Source organism: Zonotrichia albicollis, chromosome 17 (genome assembly GCF_047830755.1).
Source record: "Zonotrichia albicollis isolate bZonAlb1 chromosome 17, bZonAlb1.hap1, whole genome shotgun sequence".
NCBI classification, from domain to species: domain Eukaryota; kingdom Metazoa; phylum Chordata; class Aves; order Passeriformes; family Passerellidae; genus Zonotrichia; species Zonotrichia albicollis.
Genome location: NC_133835.1, coordinates 9,520,754 through 9,542,772, shown reverse-complemented (window position 1 = coordinate 9,542,772; position 22,019 = coordinate 9,520,754). Strand labels below are relative to the sequence as shown.

General features: G+C 46.6%; 1 protein-coding gene across 1 annotated transcript; it reads left to right on the top strand.

Moving 5' to 3' along the window:
• The first annotated feature begins 11,356 nt into the window (after positions 1–11,356).
• NPBWR2 (neuropeptides B and W receptor 2) lies at positions 11,357–14,662 on the top strand. Its single transcript, XM_074553418.1, has 2 exons — positions 11,357–11,653; positions 12,162–14,662. Exon 2 carries the CDS (start codon positions 12,805–12,807, stop codon positions 13,801–13,803), a length of 999 nt encoding a protein of 332 aa, XP_074409519.1. The 5' UTR covers positions 11,357–11,653; positions 12,162–12,804; the 3' UTR covers positions 13,804–14,662.
• Positions 14,663–22,019: the final 7,357 nt, after the last annotated feature.

Sequence of the window (22,019 nt, the reverse complement as noted above, 5' to 3'; positions counted from 1 at the left end):
AGGAATTGATCCTCCTAGTTAAAGGTGTTAATTGGCACAAATTTATCTCTTGGACTTTCTAGTACAGTAAATGTCAGCACTTGTAATCCCTGTTCTGCACTCCCTGGTCAGGCACCAAAACATCTGAACCTGACAGAACATCATTAATTAGCACCAACCTGCAGAGAGCTATGGGGGAGAACCTACCCTCAACACCCAGAGAAACACTTGGCATTGATAGTCTGGGGCAGAGCTGAAACTAAAGCATTTTAATGCCAAGAGAGAGGATTTTTTTATTGAACAATAATGAAAGCTTTTGGTCTCCTCACCTGCCACAGATGTGTATTGCCAAGGTTTGCTTCTGGGTTATGACTGATTTTTATTAATCTGTTCAGAACTCTGCTGCTGTTCCTGGCTAAGGTGCAGAGATGATATTTCAGAGCCAGATGAGCTCAGCACAGCTTGTGCAGCACACAGTTTCCACACCCAGACATTCAGGCCATGCAAACTGATACTTTTTCATCTCTGTGCAAAGATGAGTGCTAGGACATCACTGACGTACCACACACTTCTCAGAGCTGTCCCTTCCATCCAGCTCTCCCAGTCACTTCACAGACTTCACTCCAAGCAGTTTATCTCTGATAGAGTTCAGTGGCACATGGGATTTAATCCTGGTTTTTCTTCATCTTCTCCTGAGCTGTCTCCAGACACAGTGTGTGGGCACTGTCTGACAGCAGCAGCATTAACGTGTCACCTCCCTGACACTGAGGTTCATGTCACAACTTTTCATCAAAAGCAGCAAATAAAAGATTCCCACTGTGTCCCACACAGCTCCATGGGGAGTTTGTGTGGCTGCAGTTCCAGCACCAGCCCTGGTGCACGGGAATTTCAGGAGGAGATACAAAAGGAATCAGCCATTCACAAAGAAAAATATCAGTTTGCACGGCCCAGACCCCCTCAACACTGCAGACTCTGGTAACCCAGAATCTGCATTTACACTTTGGCCTCTGTGCCTTCCTTTTCTTCTCATTAATCTCCTCCCAGTTTCCCTCTTGCTCAGGTTCCCAAGATAATTAAAAGCAGCATTAGGAGCAGAGATAGATGACGGGAACTGTCCCAAGGCTTGACAAAATTTCTCTTTTCAGAGAATTCCAGCCAAGGAGAGAGGAAAAGCCTGCTTGAAAGAGGTGTGAAATCAAAGCAGTAATCAAATTTAGGTATAATGAGAGAAGCTGAAGAGGTTTTCAATGTTCAGAACAAGATTAGCAGCTCCAGGCACAGGAGGGATGCGACATCTTCCCCACTGTAACAACTCTGTGATGCAAATTGCATTTCAAACCCTTCTCCCCAGCTCTGGAACCCGTTCAGCCACAAACGTGGTGCTGAATTTTTAAAGCAAAGTGGAAGCTGGTCAGAGAGGTGGTTTGCAAATAAAAACCACAGAGGACAGCTGGGAAGCACCAGCTGGAGCAGAGAGAGGCAGAGCCTGGCCCTGAGGTGCAGCACAGCCTGAAACTCTAACAAATTAAAGAACTTTCCACTTGTTTTTTTTTCCCCCAGGAGCTACATTTTTTTTCATTTTTTTTACATTTTTTTTACATTTTTTTTTCCCCCCAGAAGCTGCTTTGTGGAATCCCTGCCTCCTTCACACTGCATCAACCTGCAGGAGAGCCCAAGGATGAAGATTACAGCCCCTTCAGCTGCTGCTTCCATCTCCTGACTCAAGTCTCACCAAAATCTGTCACCACTGGGCCTTCCCAAAGCCTCAGATTCACTTGGTGCAGGATTTCAGTTCTGAGAAGCATGAAGGAAGATAAAGGCACTTGCAGACACCAGAGAAGCAATTGCTGCCTGAGGTGCTTTTCACTGCCCAGGTTAGTGCCTCTAAAACCATCAAAATCAGCCCCTTTGACAGCACCAAGCCAACAGCAGGACATGAGGGCCTGCACATGGTTGGAAATGCCATTTTTTAATATTCCTCTCCCCGTCTCTCATTTCATGGTGCCATTGCAGGAGTTAATCCCATCATTCGGCAGCAAGTCTTGGCAATCAGCTTCAGATGGATTTTTAGTGCTGAGCAAATAAGAGGCAATTTTACTTTGTCTCCAATGAATGAAATTTCACCTAAATCAGACAAACTCTGTGTTCTGAGGCTGGCCAGGCACTAAGCACTGCCAGGTCCCCAACCTGGATGTCAAACTGCTCTAATACTGAAAAGTTAAATTTATTTGGCTTTGTGTATAAGATTATTCTCTCTCAAAAGAATTGGAATCCATATAATTGCATTTCCAAGCACTAAACTCAGACCAGCCACAAAGAGCATAAGAGACAAGAAAAGAAATAGAGATTTCTAAGGAGATGGAAATTGAATGCTGAGTTTTTTCCCATTATAGAAAGTTTCATAAATTATCACCTGCCAGCTCCTTGCCTTCACTTGTGTGGCCACCACTGAATACACTCACAGATAAGAAAATGTTTGTCCTACTGAAAAGTGGGACTAGAAGTAGAAAAAGGCTCAGATATCTGAATTAAAAGACAACATAATGAAAAGAGCTGCCTTATAATAGCCAGATATGATGGACAGCAGGAATGGCTGAAGCCAGCAGAGATAAGTCCATGAACTATTCATGCTACAAAGATTTCTGACAAAACCCCCAATAACCCAAATACAACGTTTTGTCTGGCAGAGCTGATAGGAACCCTGTGCATTTAATTCAGTCATTGGCAGCAAATAGAGATCAGCTTGAAGCTCCTTTGGTCCACTACTGCTTATTTTTTTTCACCCAAAAAATGTAATTACATCTACTCTTTGGGAAGAAATTACTGCTTTGAGTGGTTCAATGCAAAGAGTTTCTTCCCATACCCACTCATAATCAGTCACCAAGAAAAATATTTTCTAAAAAGATCTCTTCAAAATTTTGGAGTGACTTTCAACATAAATAACTGGGTTATTTTGCTCAAAATGATAAGGGAATTGAATTGGGCTCCCTCATCTTAAAAAGAAGTGTTTCTTCCTGGCTCTTCACAAAGAGGAACAAAACACTTTGTTGCAGCAGACTGAAGGGAGGAAGAGGTTTCTTTCCCCCTGAGCTGCACAATAGGAGACAATTTTGTTGCCAAGAGGTAACAAAACCCAGCCAATTTCCAGTTCTTTTAGTGTAAGGGAAAAGCTCTGAGGATCTCAGCTGTGGGAGACACAGAGTGGCAGAAGCAGGGGATCTGCTGGGGGGTTTGGGGTGGGGGACAGATTAAAGAAATATTCAGGCAAAACCCGTGAGAGCTCAAGACTCCATCCCTCAGAGGAGAAACCCAAATGCCATTCAAATCCAACAAACCTTGAGGCATTTCCCCAAGCTCTCTTGAGCCATCAGGTACAACCCAAATCACTCTGTGGGACCAGGGCAGCAGATCCCAGGCACGGGACGGGGATGCTCCCCTGGGAAGTCACCTCCATTGCCCATGGGACTCACAAGATCTGCTTCTAAAGACCCCAACATCCAAAAAACTCCACATTAAAAGCCTTTAATTTGGGGTTTCACTTCTCCACCTGTCTGTTGTCACTAGGCAGCTGCTCTACTTCAACACCCCTCTGATGGGTACAGATTTTCTCCTGATTTCCAGCCTAAACAGGAAGTTATTTCCATTCTTTCTTCTGCAAGTACTGGGAGCTTGTACCTGCTTTGCTCTTCCTCTCCTGGTGTGCATTTATGCACATAAAATGCCAAAGCCAGGAGCATTTCCTTGTTTAAATCGTGTCATTTGTCCTTATTATTTCTTTCCCATAAAATTGCATGGATTTGGTGCTGGCTCAACACTCAGAATGTTGACAGCATAAAGTCCAGTTCTCACACTGATCTCTCCAAGTTTTGGGCCAAGCCTGCAAAGAAGGAAATACAGCAAAGAAATTCCAAACAGGGGCCCTAATAAAGGTAATAAAATGCCACCTGTCTGTGTTTGCTCCAGGGAAGAATAGTGCTGCTTATTAAATCATTACAAACAATTAAAGCAGCAGAGGGGAGGAAGACAGCACTATCGTTTCCAGCTCCCCAGCCCTCTGCCCCTGGCAGGAATTTCATAAAGCACAAATCTCCCAGCAGAAATCCCTCAACAATTGATTTGCTGCTCGTGGAACACAGCAGGCACACACCCTGGCTTTCCTGGCCAGAAAAGGAGAATTTGCCTCGATGTTTTTCCCTCGATGCTTTGTGATGTCAAATCCCCCCTGAAGTGACATGTTTCTGTATGGTGGCAACCCTCTTGAGAGGCACAGAGAGCTTTGTGTCAGTGTAAGGGATCCCCACAAGGGCAGATCCCTAATTCAGGCTCCATCTTTGTTCACAAGCAGTTCCTAGCAGAAAATTCATTGCATTTCCCCAGAACAGGTAATTTCAAGTGCATTTTTCTCTTGAGCTGTTCTGCTTTCCACAAAAGCAGCGTGCCAGGGATTGCTTTGGAGACCAGCATCAGGAAACATAGCAACACCTAACAGCCAAGACCATCCAAACCCGCTTACCAGCTCACCCCCACATCTCCTGGACTCACTTGAATGCCCAGGAGAGTCTGAAGAGCCAACTGTTTTCTAAGAAATGATTGTGCAATCAAAAGGTAAATGACAGGGACAACCAGCCCCACACAGGTGCCCCAGGCAGGAGAAAGGGCAGGAGGGATCCAGCCCTTACTGACAGAGGTGCAGTTCCTGTGATGCTCACTCCCTGTTTGGGTTGCTTTTGTGGCTTTTACATTAACAATGCATCTCCACACCACAATTGTTCTCCCTCCCTGCAGCCACATGGAAAAAAATTCACTGGTCTCTCACCTTTTTCTTGCCTCTCTCTGCCTGAAATAATTTTTCCCTCACAAAACCAGCAGAACAGGGTTTATTTTCGTGCTGGAAAGAAGTCCACAAACTCTTTGACTGATTTCAATATGGACAACATCACTACACCACCCATTCTCAGGTGCCCCAGGGCAGCAAGGGAGGGAAATTTGATAACAGAGGGGGGAACACCAGTCATGGGTAACAGCATCATATTCTGCCTCTCTCAAGGATGCTTTTCTTCCCAGTCTAGAAAATTCCCTGCCCTTTTTATGGCTGTAGAATGCTGCTGTGTGCCCCATGAAATGAGGAACAAACCAAGCAGGAATGCTGTACATCACTTCTGTTCCTATGACATTATTCTGTTGAACCCATAAATTTGCAGAAGAATGGGCACTGCCAACTCCTGATTGCAGAGGAGGGAGTTCGTCACATCCTCCCTGTAAATTAGGATTTATCAGAGATGAAGAACTGATTGCCAAGTAACCTGCAGAGACACAAAACTGCTCTGCAGTTTTCTAGGACTCACTGAGCAGTACAAAAAGGTTATTGATGCAGTTGGGGAGTGTTTCTGTACAGGATGTGCACCTCCTGACATCCCAGGAAGGGAAAAATTTACCTAACATTTGCAAGAAAGCAATTCTTCTTATTAAAAAAAAAAAAAAAAAAGAAAAAATAAATAGAAAATCAACTTAATGGCAAGGAGCCTCAGTAAGGGTTTGCAGAATTTGTTGAAAACACGTCATTTACAAGGAAATAATTTTCATCTGCCTTCAAGTGGAGCTGTGAAGCAGGTGGAGATGGAGATGTCTCAGATACTGAGTGTGCTACTTACTGACAAAATGACACTGATATTACCAAGTATTAGAAGTGAAAAACTTCAGTGATAACTCAGCCCTCCAACACAAAACACCTTCTCCCACGCAGTCAGCACTTGTCTGAAATCATTCCCCTTGGCAGGAGGCCCTGCATGGCCTGGGGAGTTCTGTATTTCTGAAAGTATTCCCTGTAGAAAACATAGAGATGTACCTTTATTTGTTTGCTTTTTCTGCTTCTCCTCCCCAAGAATCCAAAACTTTTTTTGGTGTGGTTATCTATAATTTGGATCAATATGATTTCTGATGGGGGCTTTATTTACCCAGCATGCTGTGAAAGCCCCAAAGACCTCACAGCTTCAATTCCCAGGGAATTAAATTTGTGGCTTTGCTTTGGGGCTGAAATTAGATTTTAAAGAGAGGAGAGCCAGGTGTTCCTGACTGTCACTGCTCTTTTGGCTGCTTCTGGGGCCCACACTGAATGCAGTCCTTAACATCCCCACTATGGCCATGACCATGGGGTGCAGATAAGCAGAGAGCACCAGCCCTAAACCCCATCTTGCAGTAATCCCTTCCCTTTTCCTTTTATCTTTTGCATTTAAATTATTTTTATGCATTTTATAGCACACCATTTCCTACTCAATTCATCTGAGTTATCCAAATTACGTTTTTCTCCATCACACTGACATAACCAACATGGCTCATGCTCTTAGCACTGAATTTTCATGACCACATACATGGCCACAAGAATTATGATGTTCTATTTAAGTAGGTCAGGCTGGCATTAATTGTAAAACAGAGCTATAATAAATTATTGCAGCCCAAAGCCAGAATCAAGTTTCACTAAGCTCAAACCTGCTTTTGCTTCTTTTCCTTCTTCTTTTCCCTCTTTTCCTTACAATAGTTGATGGTATTGTAAACTTTGTACTCCACAATGTCTGTTGCCCAAAAGAGTGTGGAGAAAGGAGCTGGCTCTGTGTAATTGCACTGGAAAACGTCGTTCCAGGAAACAGATTTCATCTGTTTTGTTGGTTTGGGGTTTTTGCATTGAGCATTGTACAAAATATTAGACCATTTCTCCAAAACATGATATTAAGGTGAAGATGAGTCATTTCACTGTCATAACACACACAAAAGGGAGGGGAAACCAGAGTGAACAAAGCAGCAAATTCATTCAGCAGCAATTTGCACTCCATAACCCTCTGGTGATGAGGCTTTTAGGCCAGAGGAGCTCTGCTACTTAAGCAGACAAGGCAACACATTAAGCTGTTGCTTAGAGATATTGGAATATATTGCACAGAGCCTGCTCCCTGAAGGGCTCCTGGCTGTTTTTCCAAGGATGCATTATAGCCCTGTTGCAGTGCTGATGTTTGTAAAGACTCACAGCTTTTCCAAGCAGGTCAAGCAATGACAAAAAGGGTGACTTTTCACAAGTGGAAGTTCATTAAAAAAGTCAAAGTGACAACTCCTCTCACTTGGACGGCAGATACCAAGGGCTCTTAGCAGCTGTGTTACAACCAGCTTAATGGCAACTAAATAATGTATATTCCTGCCAGGAATGCTGATGGATCACAGCCCTGCAGGACACCCTCATCTGCCAGCAGCACAGGAAGGACAGGGATCCAGGGAAGAGTGGATTCTTACCTGCTGACTCACCCTTTTATTTTGGTTTCGTTTTCTCATCCTTTCAAACTAGGATTCCTCCTTATGTTTTAATCTTCAGCTGATGTGCTGATGAACCCCCTTGCACACACTCTGTGCACATCTAATGAAGGCAACCAGCAGGAAACAGAGCCCTGTTAATAAATCCATGGCCAAGAGAACTCCAAAAGGAAGCAATCAGCTGTACCCCAGAGTACTGCAGCACCAGGTCCCATCACATCCAAGGCTTTTTCCTCACAGATCCCACAGGCAAATTACACAAAAGCTGTTACTCACGTGGGCTGATGGAAGAACTCTGAGATAGGGAAGCACAAAAGCTGCAAGTCCAGAGGACTAATCAACCCATAGATTGATGCAGCAGATTAGCTTCTCCTGCTTCCAGAGTTCAGGAGGATGAGGCAGCAGCACCTCTGGCACCGTTGGAGCCATGGGACAGTTTTTGCCCACTCCTCGTGGCAGCACTGACACAAGGGAAGCCCAGGCCACTGCCCTGAGCCCCTCACACCCCACAAAAGGTGATGAGGAGCGCTGGAAAAGGGGAGAGTCCACTTCCAGAAACCTCCCTCTTCCAAAGGGCTCTGCTTTCAGCACACTGAGCTGGCTCAGGGCAGCAAACCAACCAAAGTACACCCTCACTTCCAGCGTTGGAGAAAAGCAGGAATAAATGCCAGAGAATAAAAGCATCCAGGAATGGAAGCAGAATTTAATTTCTCTCTGGAGCAAGGCTGCTCGAACGCAGACCAGGGGGGAGTGGGAGAGGAAATGAGGGTGTTTAAAGCAGCATTCCCTCTGCACTCAAATTCTCACAGTTATGTATTAACTGCAGCAAGACTGGCACTGTGTCATTGCTCCCACTGTCACCAGTACTCTACCAGAGTTCCCTTCATTAACACACCTGCCAGCACAGATCCTGCTGTGGTAGAAGAGCCAGGGTCTCCAAGAAGTTCTGGGAATGAGGGTAACCCATTGCAGGAGCCTCCCAACCTCTTTCCTGGCTGGCAGGGAGCAAACAGCTCCAGCCAGCCACCCACCAGCTCCCAGGGCTACAGCTTTTATTCCCCATCACAGCTGGTCTGAGGAAATTGCTGCACGGTTTGTGTGGATTGCTCCCCTGCAGAGCCAGACTGGGCAGTTATTGATATGTGCTTTCCCTGACAAAAACAGGCCGTTTGTGGACTCCCATTTTCCTTAAATCACTTCCTGAACCCCTTTGCCTTCACTGCAGCTTTCAGGCAGGCAGGATGTGTCACTAGCCCCTGGATCTGTGACAATTATCACCGATCAAAAGCACTTTATTTGCCACAATTCACCAGTTTACCGATGGGGACATTTGCCCTGCAGCTCTTGCCTGGTTCCCTGAGGTGTCCGACAAGGTGAGCACCATCACCTGCCCAAGCCAGCCTGGCTCAATAAGACTGGGAAGGTTATGGGGGGAAGCAGAAGGACATCCCAGCTTTGTGGGTGAATGTTATCCTACAAATATCCTGACCAGGCATTCTTACCTTGAAGCAACTTCAGCCAATTTGATGTAATCAGTTCTGGACATTTCTCAGGACAGGAGGTCCTGTTGTGGTAGGACAAGGGGGAATGGCTTTAAACAGAAGGAGGGTGGATTTAAATTAGATATAAGAAAGAAATTTCTTTACAGTGAGGATGGTGAGGCACTACCAGAGGTTACCCAGAGAGGTGGTAGGTGCCCCATCCCTGGGAGCATTCAAGGTCAGGTGGGATGGTTGAGTTCTGAGCAATCTGATCTGGTTGATGATGTCCTTGCTCGTTGCAGGGGGGTTGGACTAGATGACCTTTAAAGGTCCCTTCCAACCCAAACTACTCCCTGATTCTATTATTAACCTGCAATGCTTTTAAAAGCCTGAACACTTCATACAAATAAATCACCTTAATAACCAGTGACTGCAAGACAGCCAGCCGAGAACATTTTGTTTTGGTAAACAGATTATTGATTGTATACCTGTGTCCTTGAGGTGAACTTGACTCCTTGACAGCAGCAGGAGCCCAACAAAACAGGTTCTCCATAACTCCAAAATGGTGGATGGCCTTTGTCTGGAGCCAGCAGCACATCAGCTTTAGGGAGGCAATAAAGCAGCACTGATTTAGCATTGGCAGGGATTTCCCCTTCCCTAAAACGCTGCCTTTTCTTTGTTTGCACAGCTGATCCAAGCTGCACAGTGTGAACATGGGCTTCAAGAGGCAAAGTCCATCTCTATGGCACGGATTTGCCAGGAATAAAATCTTTGCCCCTGCTGCCCTGTGCTGATGATGGAGCTGTTGGCACAAAAGTAGGTCCAGGCAGCTCTGCCCTTTGTAGCAGTATTTCCAAACCAGTGTTTGATTTCCAGGGCTTTATGCCGCTGTAATATTTATAATCAAGGGATGCCCAGCCAGAGAAGACAAGAAGAGTAAAACATTCTCTCCAAGCACTCTCCATCACACCAATATAAATAGATCTGTTTCCCCTGTGCACAACCTCTGGCCCTGTTTGGGCCCAGAAACACACAGGGGAAATATTTTTTCTGTTGGTAGAACAGTTCCTACTGCAAAGCAATTTCCTACATGAATTTAGATCTGTTGGCAATTGTCCTCCCCAAAGCAAACAAGTTTTATTGGGGAATCAGGCAAGGAGCTCTGAAAGCAGGTGCCAGTAATTTGTTTGGGGCATATAAGCAAAAGCCCCTCTACCCACACCAGGCAATGAGCTTTAATTAGTCTCCATCTCATCTCTGACAGGTTATTTTAATCAAGCACATCCTAACCAAGGCACGGAGAGCATGTTCACTACCGATAATGAGGAGTAAGGCACAAGACAGAGGGTAAAGCACAAGGGAGCATCATCAGCACCACCACTCCTGCAGCTCCCTCAGCTCCCAGCCCCTCAAACACACAGCACCCAGGCACACAAAACCCATGGCCATGGCAGCATGATGCCAATTCCAAGATAATATAGTTTGGGAAGAGAAAGAACAGCTTTTAAACTATCCCAGAGACCAGAGATATACTTTATGCAAAAAACAGAAAGCCTCAAAGGATTGTGGATGAAAAATACTTTAAAACCCTTTTGTCCCAGGGAATAGTTACAGATCAGCAAATGTAACATCACATTCTCCTGAATTTTTCTGCCTTCTGTATGCTTTTCCCTGAAAAAAGACAACAGCAATTCCTGGAAACTGCATTCCCCCTGCAGACCTACCAAAGCCTTGCTTCATTTACAACTCCTTATAAACCACACCAGCTTTCCCAAAACAGGCAAGAAGAAAGCTCCAGGGGTGTTTCATCTGAAGAAGTATCATCCATATCATTCCTATGCAATATAATTGGACAATATAATTCCTGTTTAGTTTTCCTTAAGCCCAATGTCTGGTTAGATTTTGGTCAAGGAAATATCTTGAAGAGTTGTACATTAAAAAAAAAAAAAAAATCCCATCTGCTGAAGTCGGTTATAGCCATGTCTTTAAGAAGTGCAATGAAATGTTTTACTCCCACCCAGCTACTGGTGCACAATAATCTTGCCAGAAGAATATAAAACATCCAAAAAGAGGAGCAAAGTCAGACACACTTCTTGGCTACTGGCTCAGATCTATGAGCTGGCCCTCTTGGTTAAATGCACTCAGCCAGGCATGGCAGTGATGGATTCCTGTGTTTTCCCGTGCTTTGTCTCGAAACAAAGGTCAGGCAATACTTAAAAGACTAAAAGAGAATCAAAAGACTCTTGATTTCCTTTTTTTTTTCTTTAGGGACATGCTGGTAAAGTGATCTTACATTGTTGCTCTATAACCTGGGGTGCATTTCCAAGAAGCTTCACTGGACTCCTGCACCTCCTGATGCACATCTGAAGGATTTCACTGGATTTCCAAAGCCAGATCAGAGACCCAGCTGGAGGAACTCAGCCAAACTCCCCCAGAGCAGCCGAAAACAGCACAGATCTGGCAAGGTACATCTGTTTATTTGTTTATTTTGCACGTTGTAATGTAGCTCACCCGTCTCCTGCTCCCTTTGTTAAAACGAGCCACTGTTCCCTATTGAAGCAGTTTAACCCCCTGCTTCCCATCCTTTCATCCCTCACTCAGCCAGTCCTGGGTGCTGCCTGTGTCCCTCCACATCTCCCTCATTCCTGAAGGAAACATCCACTGTATTTACTATTTCAGTAACCCTGCAGAGAGAAAACCCTTGTTTCCCCCCTTCCCCGATCCGAGCAAGTGCTAATTGGTCAGACACACAACACGCACACATAGAAGCATCGTGTTGATCTGATTGCAAATCCCGGTACGTCAGCAGCCCAGAGACCCTCCTCCAGCTCGGATCAGAGGGAAGAGGCTCACCAGTGAGAGCAGCAGGTGCTGGAGGAGGCAGAGGAGCCGCTTCCCAGGTAAGGGACACTTCACTCCCCATCCCCAGCGCTGGCAGTCCCGCTCACTTTATTGCCGTGCGACAACAAAAGGCAGAAGAAGTGAGGCACTTCTCTCTGCGGAGCCTGGGACCGGTTGCCAAACCTTTGATCTTCACGGTAGGGGGGTAGGGGTCGGTTTCTTGTTCATTCCCTGTGGAGGAATTCTTGGAAGTATGGGTCAGGCAATAGTGATGGATGCGGTGACTGCTACAGGTGGGATGATTCCTGCTGTGTCTCTAAAGTGGATTCGCTTTCAGGGTACTTTTCTCTCTCTTCCCCGATTAATCCTGAACTTCTGAGATGTACAGGTTTGTCTATCTGTGCCAAATTTGGGGTGCTGCCAGTTGTTTGTAGTGGGGATGGTTTTCAGAGTGAGTTCATAACCCACCCTCGCTTAAAGGTGTACTTTGATTGCAGGGTAATCCTCTTTAACCGTTAATTTCAGAAATACTCCCTGAACTATTTTTCCCCCTCCTTCTTTTGCTAGGGGACCCTGGGAGTGGGGAGTAGCAGTGTCAGAAACTTCTTCATTGTTTGTGAAATCGCTGTCCATGAAGAGCCTGAACTCCGACACAAAGGCAGGCGCTAATTAACCACAGGAACGCTTCTGCTCCAGCACGGAAAGCAAGAGCTGTGCCAGAGAAACTGCAGCCATCCCTCCGGTCCTCCAAGGGCTGTGAACAGCCAGCCAGGCACGAAATTCCCCCTTCTGCCTCCTTGTTCCTGTCAGCCCTAGAAGAACTCTCACTGTAGACAGCTGAACAGGAGCCGCTCAACTCCCCCAGCAAAGAAAAGCCAAAGCTCACCGGAATGCTCTCAGAAAGAAGAGTTTCTTGATTTATTTAGAAAGTCATTATTCTCTTGCTTTCTTGGTTCATGGAGACTTATGTCTTCCAAAGATTTTTTTCTCCCATCATCACTTCAAAATCTAACTTCTCCAACAGGGGGGAGAGGTAAGTTAGGTGGTCCAAGAAGCCTCACAACTCACCTTTGAAAATAAGCTGCATCTAAATGAGGTAACAGCTGCTTCTCACAGGAGGGGGAAAATATCCCAACCAAACAAAAAGCCTCTCACTTCTGGGCTAGTGAGGCTTTCAGTGGTATCTGAGGGTGGTCTGTGATCAATAGGCATGGGAAACCTCTCCTTTTGGGATGATCTAAACAGCTCCTGCAGCAATGCGGGCAACAGCTGCTACCTGGAAAACAGCATGAGGTTCAACTTCACCCTTCAAGAGCAGGCAGCTGATTTCTATGTTGTCCTGCCCGTGATCTACTCTGTGATCTGTGCTGTGGGGCTCACAGGCAACACTGCTGTCATCTATGTGATCCTCAAGGCCCCCAAGATGAAGACTGTGACTAACATGTTCATCCTGAACCTCGCTATCGCTGATGACTTGTTCACCCTTGTCTTGCCCATCAACATTGCAGAGCACCTCCTCCGCTACTGGCCCTTCGGAGAAATCCTCTGCAAGGTCATCTTGTCCATAGACCACTACAATATCTTCTCCAGCATTTATTTCCTGACAGTGATGAGCATAGACAGGTACCTGGTGGTACTGGCTACGGTCAGGTCCAAGAGGATGCCCCACCGCACGTACCGAGCAGCCAGGATTGTCAGCCTGTGCATCTGGATCCTGGTCACCATCATAGTCCTCCCTTTCATCATCTTTGCCAATGTCTACACCGATGATCTGGAGATCAAGAGCTGTGGTCTCAATTTCCCCAAGCCTGAGAGGTTTTGGTTCAAAGCCAGCAGAATCTACACCCTCATCCTTGGCTTTGCCATTCCAGTATCCACCATCTGCATCCTGTACACCATGATGCTCTACAAGCTGAGGAACATGCACCTAAACTCCAATGCCAGAGCCCTGGACAAAGCCAAGAAGAAAGTCACCATCATGGTCTTCATAGTCCTGGCTGTGTTCCTCTTCTGTTGGACCCCCTTCCACCTGGCCACCATCGTGGCTTTGACCACTGACTTACCCCAGACCTCCATGGTCATTGGGATATCCTACTTCATCACCAGCCTAAGCTATGCCAATTCATGCTTGAATCCTTTCTTGTACGCTTTCCTGGATGACAGTTTTCGGAAAAGTTTCCGGAAGCTGCTGGAATGCAGAACTTCTTGAACAGGGGGTTGGGGCTGGCAAGTCCCTGCCCTTCCAGGGTTTTTCAGGAGAAACTTTGCAGACTGGAGGAGTGGCCAATGAATGCACAACGTCCTTTCTTTGGTTTACATGTAACGTGCGGTCTGTTTGTAACCCTCGTCAGCAACAGGGTTTGTCCTGCCCACTTGCAACTCTTGTATTTCCCCTCTTTGCTCCCACCAACTTGCATTTTTAGACCCTGATTTTAATTTCACCCTCTGAATTATTAAGGACAGAATATTTCCTTTTCAGGGGTGTACTTCTGCCACAGAGTGGTCCTTTATTGCCATCTGCTGTACAGCATGGACAGGCTGGAGACCAATTTCCAGAGGAGTGCAAAGCTCAGTTCTTTATCACTGAGTTATTAGGGAGGATTGTTTAATGGAGCATAGCTAATGAGCACTTTTAATGAAACGTCTGTAAGACAGAGGATGAGTATTTGTAAGAGAAAAGAAACTATTTTCAATGTTCACGTATGTTCCTGTGTGTTACGGCTTTCTTTTGATTTTGAAGGATTGTCCATCTTCCACCCCACCACAAATTTCCTCTTTTCTGACTCGTTAAATTTAGACAAAAAAGAAGATTTGAGTCTCAAAAATAGTGCCAAACAGCACACCATACAAATACTATAACAACTGTGAGAACTTGTGTTAGAAATCATTTTGAACTAGTTGTTCCTGTTAAGTGTCAAATGCATATTTATTTAAGAGTGAGTAATGAAATAAACCTCATGGGGGAAAAAAGAGACTGGTCCTTCTTTCACAAGAGAAAATTTATGCTACTTGTGCCATATCTTTGCTATATATATTGCATTTTTCCTATTATAAAATAAACACATCAGGTTTGTAACAAAATTAAGGTGGTTTGTAAGCCATAAGAAAAACTCTAGTGAGCACTGCAGATATAAAATTTCTTCCTTCACAGACAAAGAGTCAACGTACTTGAACAAAACCAGGACTTGACTGGGAGACTCTGGAGATCAGAAACTCCATATGGAAATCTTGGAAAACTCATTCTTGCACCCTTTAACCCTGTGAAGTTCATATGTTATTGCTTTTAGGGAGGCTGTCATAGCTAAAATATTTATTTCAAGCTTTCCCCCAACCCCAGGTACCAAGCTTGGCTCTTACCTGTCCAAATTCCCCCAGGAAAGTGCAGGACAAGGAACAGAAAAGGAAATGAGGCTGCAGTTCTCAGCTTAAATGGGTTCTCAGAGCCATGGGTGGGTGTGGGTGGAGACCCCAGATGAGACTGCTCGGGCAATTCAGTGCCCTGAGCACCCCAACATGCAAAATGACAGCCCTCAATTCCTCGGGATGGCAATTTCATTTATGGAAAACTAAAAACAGATGTGTGGACACAAGATCGCTCTGTTGCCTTCTCCATATTAAAGGTGCTAGCTGTGGTAGAACAATGAAGGAGAACACATTCTTCCAGGCAAACCTTCCCCAGGAATTTTGCTTTGGCGTGGTTGCCACCTGCTGGCAATGGGTTTCCCAGGTGGAAAAACCTCTCTGTGTGAGAAAACGGACTCAAATGATGTCACCTCTCACACAAGCTGCCCAATCAGCTGAAGCATCGCTGTTCATTGGCACTGGGGCTCTAGGAAAGGCAATATATTTTATTAAGTAGAAAACTACTGTATTTTTTTTCATGGAAAGGAGTTTTTCAATGTGAGTTACCCACTTCAGACATGACAATGATATTGCTGGAGCTTTTTCTGTTAAATCACAAGTCATGACAGCCACAGAATTACAGCATGGCTCAAGCAGGGTTAAATTTCCCCGCACCGTGTTCACTCGGGTTTGAATGTCTCCAAGGATGGAGATGCCACAGCTAGTGTGGACAACCTGTTCCTGTACTTCACCACCTGAACAGTGATTTTCCTTCCTATGATTTAATGGAATTTTCCATGTTTCAGTTCGTGTCTCCTGTCACTGGGCATCACTGAGGAGAGTCTGGTTCCCTCCTCTCTGAACCCTCCTCGATCACTTCCAGACGTTTCTTGCATCCCCTGCCCCTTCCCTTTCTGAACACGGCCAGCCCCATCGGAGCATCTCCCTATGGCAGCATCCTGCTGCATCCGCGATTTTCTCCACGCCAAACACCCGACACGAGCCTTGGCCGCTCGTGCGGGTGCCAGGCTCCCGGGAGAGAAGGATTTGGGCTGTCCAGGTCCCCTCCCGAGCGCAGGGGAGGCTGCAGCTCCCGCGGAGCCCCGGTGCGGTTCAGCCCGGCGGCGCTAAGCGGCACTCGCTGCTTTCAGCTCAGCATCGCTGCATCCCCCCCCATCGCAGCATCTTCAGCCTCACACACAGCCTGGCACTCTGCTCCTGCGGGGAAACAGCACATTCGGGGTTCCTGTGCCTGGGCAGACCCTCGGAGCGCAGCAGCAGAAGCCAGGCTATCCTTCGGCTCCTTCTGGGAGAGCAGAAAACACCTCCAGGGAGATGCTTGCCCTCTCCCAGCACAACATTTCCCCAGGGAAACCCCGCACGCCAGCTTGTTCCTTTGAGTTTCCTCCCACTGCTGGGGCTGGCTTGTCACACCAGCCCACATCGGCTGCATCTTGAACACTGGAAGCAGGAAAACAAACCCCATTAGAGATTCACAAATAGATGCACAAATAGATGCACAAGTCCCCTCCTAAAGCAAGCATCCCGTCTGGGGTCTGCAGGGAGGCTGAATTAGGAACCCAGGGTTTCCTCCTCTTCCTAACCCCTTCCCAGCCATGCACAGAGTCAGCTCAGCCTCAAAGCTGGGTGGATTTCCTTCTGGAACAGTGTGTGCTGCATTAATGGGTGCAAAGGTGTGGGGCAGCCACCGAGAATTAGGGCTCATATCCCCATTTTTAGGAATTAGGGCTCATATCCCCATTTTTAGGAATGAGGGCTCATATTCCCACTTTTAGGAATTAGGGCTCATATTCCCACCACAGGCTTTCCATGCAGGCATCTGAGCCAGGGCAGGGGATCAGAAGCAGTTGTTGCTTTTTAAATCTTCATGCTGCAGCAATATTGGCTGTTTGGATCAATTGTCCTCATCCGAGCCGTGCTGCAGCTTGTTCTCCCGGGAAGCTCCAATCCCCTGGGTCTTACACAGTCTCACACTGCCTCCCCAAGGCTGGTCACGATTTTTGGGTGAGAAAAGAAATAATACCCCGCTGAGAGTTGGAGGCCTGGCTTCTCAGAAGCATCTTGATGTGAGAAAAATATGAAAATAAAAATTAAACATGGATAAGCAAAAAGTTGGGCTGTGAAAGATGAGAAGCAGAAGGGTATCCAGAAGATGGTGTTCAAATCAAGCCAAGAAAGAGAATTTGTCCCTTCCCTGTACAGCCTGACACCTGTAGCACTCACCTTGTTTCCTTGGGACTGCAGGGAGCCCCTGGGTGCTGATGAGCCACTGATGGTCCCACCATAAACCCGAGGAAATGGTGACCTACTGGCTCTACTGCCCAATTTTGGGAGAAACAAGCCCAGTTTGGCACCTTCAGAGGGTCTCAGCACATCAAGGTTTGACATTCCCACCTGCTGCTGGGACTTCCCAGGCTGGATTCCTCTCCCAGTGAGTCAGGAGCTCACCTGAGCATCCCCTGTGGGCTGTGGGACACAGCCCTGGCAGCTCCCTGTCCATGGCCAGAGTAGAGTGTGTGGGTCTTGTCCCATCCACACCACCACTGCAGCTGAGGTTGTGCCTGGAGGCAGTTTTGGGGTGATAAATTTGTTCTATGGCAGCTCTGAGGCCTCCAGAGGAGCTCCAGGCTTGTCATCATGGGGTGACAGGATGAGAGGAAATGGCCTCAAGTTGTGCAAGGGGAGGTTTGATTAGATATTAGAAATATTTTTTAGATTTTTTTTTTTAGATTTTTTAGATATTTAGAGGTTTGATTAGATTACTAGAATTTTTTTTTTTCCCCAAAAGGGTGGTCAAGCCCTGGAAAAGGCTTCCCAGGGCAGTGGTGGGGTCACCATCCCTGGAAGTGTTCAAAAAACCTGCGTGTGTGACATTTCATTTAGTTTAGTGGTGAATGTGGTGGTGTGGCTGAGTTGATGGTTGGACTTGTTGAGCTTCTCTAAACTTAATTATTCTATGATATCAGGGATCCTCCAAAATAATCTTTCCAAAGAAACACCTGTTGAAAAGCCTCATTTCCCTCCCTCCTCCTCCTTTTAACTGGAAGAGAGGAAGAGGAGTTAATTTAAAGGCAAAGGCCAAAAATAGCGACTGTAAATATTGCCATGAGTCCTTGTTGGCATTTGTGTTTGGTAAGTGAAGATGCAGAGAGAAGGATCAAAGCTGCCTGAATGGCTTTTAATTACAAGCCTTGATTGTTCTATTTTCTCTCAGAAAAATACTGCAATTATCTAACAAAGCTCTTCAAGTGGAATTAGACACTAGCCCCAAGCTTCAAGGGCTGTTCAGTGGCTATTTTCTCTTTAAAAAAGAAAGTAAATTTGATGTGTAGATAAAACCCAGGCACTCTATTGACTGCCTACAGTCAAATTTGGTGCTTCCTGAGTAAACAGAGGATGGGAAGCTTTCCCCAAGAGGAAGTCAACAGCCTGGGGTGCACCAAAGGCTGGTGTCACTCTGCTAAAGCCCCCCACCACAATGTTCCCTGGCCGCCTGGGATGGGTGCTTCCCATGTGGGAAAGGGGAGTTCCCTTTGGGGGTAAAATAAGCTGTAATTTGGCAGCAAGACCTTTGTCCTCATTTTCAGTTTACCTGAGATGTTTTCTTTCTCTTTCACTAGGACTTCTGCATATCTCCATCACCTCCCCTTGCTCCAATGCTTCTGCACAGCTCATGCCAGAAGTGTGGGAGTTTCCTCTTTGGGAGGAAACCTTGGGAGTTTCTAAGGTCCAAAACCATCCTCTGTACAAGACTCAATAAACCAGCTGGATAAGGAAATCAGAGAAATAAGGATTCTGTTTCATAAACTTAACCCTCAAATGAGATCAGAGACTGGTAATTAACAAAGTCAGATTTCAACACAATGAAAAATCTCCCCTGAGACCCAGCCTGCTGCTGCTCAGCATTGATGGAAATCCTACAGATGTAATTAAATTTCCTTTATCCATGTGATGGGTTCAGCAGGATCCTTCATGCTGTGGCCACACCCAGCTGAGCTCCTTCATCCACGCTGACCAGGAGCTGGGGTGTGAGGCTGATGGACACCATTTCATGATGGATGGGGCAGGTCAGAGCCAACAGCTCACAGAATCACAGAATCATGGAATCATAGACTCACAGACTCACAGAATCAGAGAATCACAGAATCACAGAGTCACAGAATCATGGAGTCATGGAATAACAGACTCACAGAATCACAGAATCACAGAATCACAGACTCACAGAATTACAGAATGGTTTGGGTTGGAAGGGACCTTAAAGATCATCCAGTTTCAACCTCCTGCCATGGGCAGGGACACCTTCCTCTAACCAGGATACTCAGAGCCCCATCCAGCCTGGTCTCCAGCTCGTCCTCCCCAATTCCTGGAGGACAGCCCCGGGCAGAAGGGCTCGGTGGCATCGCTGACACTCACCAGATGATGAAGCAGTTTTCCAGCCTAGCACATGCAAATAAAACCCCGGTGCAGATGCCAAAGCAAACCACAGGAAGAACCCTGGTTGGCTTTCCATTGCCACCTCCCAGTCACCTCTGGGATGCAGGGACAAGGATAAACACAAGCACCAGGGGCTGGGCTCATTTTCTGCCCCTTTGTGCTGGGTCCCTGGAGGCAGGTGATTATCTCCAGAAATTTTAATGCCATGAAGGTTGGATAGATGACATTTAAGGTCCCTTCCAGCACAATCCATCCTGTGATTCCATGATTTCCCCTGGGGTTAAACAAAGCAAGAGCAGTGCAAGGCTGAGATCACAGAAACTCCAGAATATGTGAGCAAATGACCTGTGCATGTGGAGAAGTTGCTATTAATGACTAACATTGAGCAAACATTAAATAGCCAAATCGCAATATGGGGTTTGTTTCACACAGAGGAAATCAACCTGCAAAGCCATTAATCTTAATTTCATGTTGACTACAGAGCTTCTGTTTTTATTCCTCGTCACTGAATGAAATCAGCATGACATGAGCTGTTCTTGGAGCATTCACTGCACATGCCATGCTGGAAACACACAGAGAAACTGATGTTTATTGAATGGACAGAGCCAGCTCAGGCTCTGCCTGGGCTCCTCTCTGTGGCCAGGAAAATGGTGATCTAATGCAGCCAAAAGCAGCCTACAGGAAGATGCTGATTCTTTCAATGGTTTCCTTGGAAAAATCAAGTTTCCTGCTTGGTTTCTTGAAGGTTCATTCTTCATTTCACTACACTGAAAATGTGCTGTTTGGCAGTGCTGGTGCTGCTGCAGGCTCCAGCCCTTCCTGCCTGGCTTCAGGCCCAGAGGGGAGGGAAGCAGCCATGCTCTCCCTGACCACTGCAGGCAGCAGGACCCTCCATCAGCACCAGAGCTACATCCTCCCTCAGAAATAACACAGACTGCAGGAAAAACCCCTTTTGCTGCAAGAGTGGGCTGGTTGAACAGGATATGATTTCCTCTCAAAGGTCCTCGCAGCAGTTCAGCCACAGGAAGAACAAATTTCCAAGAAACCTGATTATGCCAAGGGGTTGGAACTAAATGATGTTTGGAGTCCCTTCCAACCCAAACCATTCTAGGACTGTGAGATTCTGTGAATCTCAACATGGGAGGTGTTGTACTGTGGGGTGAAGGTGATCCCAGCTGGGCAAGGATATTATTGTGCATTTTCTAACCCAAGGGCAGTTCAGGGGTTGCTGAAGCACAAAACTTGAGATGGGAGAAGGGGCTGTCTGTGTTCCCCTGCACTGTGGAGAGCTGGCATCACTCCTTCCCTGCAGCCAGACAGGATCTCTGCACTGAGGGAGAGAGAGCAAAGTCAGTTTGCATGGTTCAGCAGCATCATCGTTGCCAAGATACAAAACCATGTTGCTCTATTTATTGATTATTTCACTCTGTCATGCAATCTATCCAGGCTTCAGAGTCCTGAAAGCAGGAACAAAGGGAGTTTGTGAGCCATGGGCCTCTTTGATTTAACAGCACCCAATCTAATAGCAATCCCTTTGCTTGGAAAAATCCTAAAACTCCCCCTTTCAAAAGGAGCTGTGACCTTGGTACTTCTGCTGCCACATTTTGAGCAAGGGTGTCACAAATCCCCAGTCTAAACAGGCAACAGGGCAAGTACATGCAGCCACTGTGGGCCACTCAAAATAGGCAGGCAGGAGCTCAGACATGACAAGAAGGGATCCATAAAAACCCTGTGCCAAACATCCATCAGCATCACACAGCACATGCTCTACTTTCTTTAGTCCATCTCTGTTCCTCAGCAGTGCCAGGTCTTTTGGCTTCAGGGCTGCTCTTCCCACCTTCCATTTCCTAGAACCACAGAATCATAGATTGGTTTGGCTGGGACAGAATCTTAAAGGATGTTTCATTCCAACCCCCTGCCATGGGCAGGAACACCTTCCACTAGACCAGGTTTTTTCAATCTGGCCTTGAGCATTTCCAGGGATGGAGCAGCCACAGCTTCTCTGAGCAACATGTGCCAGGGCCTCACCACCCTCACAGGGGAGAATTTCTTCCCAATATCCAATCCAACCTGACCTCTGGCAGGTTGAAGCCATTGCCCTTTGTCCTGTCACTCCAGATCCTTGTCCAAAGCCCCTCTCCAGCCCTCTGGAGCCCCTTTAGGCACTGGAAGGGGCTCTGAGGTCTCCCAGAGCCTTCTCCAGGCTGAACACCCATTGTTCTGTCAGTCTGTCTCTGTAGCTGAGATGCTCCTTTTGTGAGTTTTTAGCCCTTTTTGTGATTTTTGTGGCCTCCTCTGGACTTGCTCCAACATGTTCCCTTTGTCCCCTTCTCTCCCTTCAGCCTCCTCACAAGCAGTCCTCACTGCAGAGATGGGACAACTTTCCCTCCTACATCTGTTGCTGGAGGATTCTGCCCTCCATCCCTCCCTTCTAAGCCCCATGGTTCTCCTCAGCAGAGGAGAAGGCTGGTGGGCAAGATCTGGTCCTTCAGCATGCCCTGGGCAGGGGTTGGGGGGTGAAAATCAGGGGTGAGAATAACCAACAGGTTCTGCAAAGTCACAGCAGTGAGCTCTGCTGCCCCAGAGATGCACAGGCCATGACAGCACACTCAGGGCTGCAGCCTGGGA

What these genes read in the sequence shown, in the direction of transcription:
- NPBWR2 (XM_074553418.1), top strand. Translation starts at nt 12,805, where the DNA reads ATGGGAAACCTCTCCTTTTGGGATGATCTAAACAGCTCCTGCAGCAAT.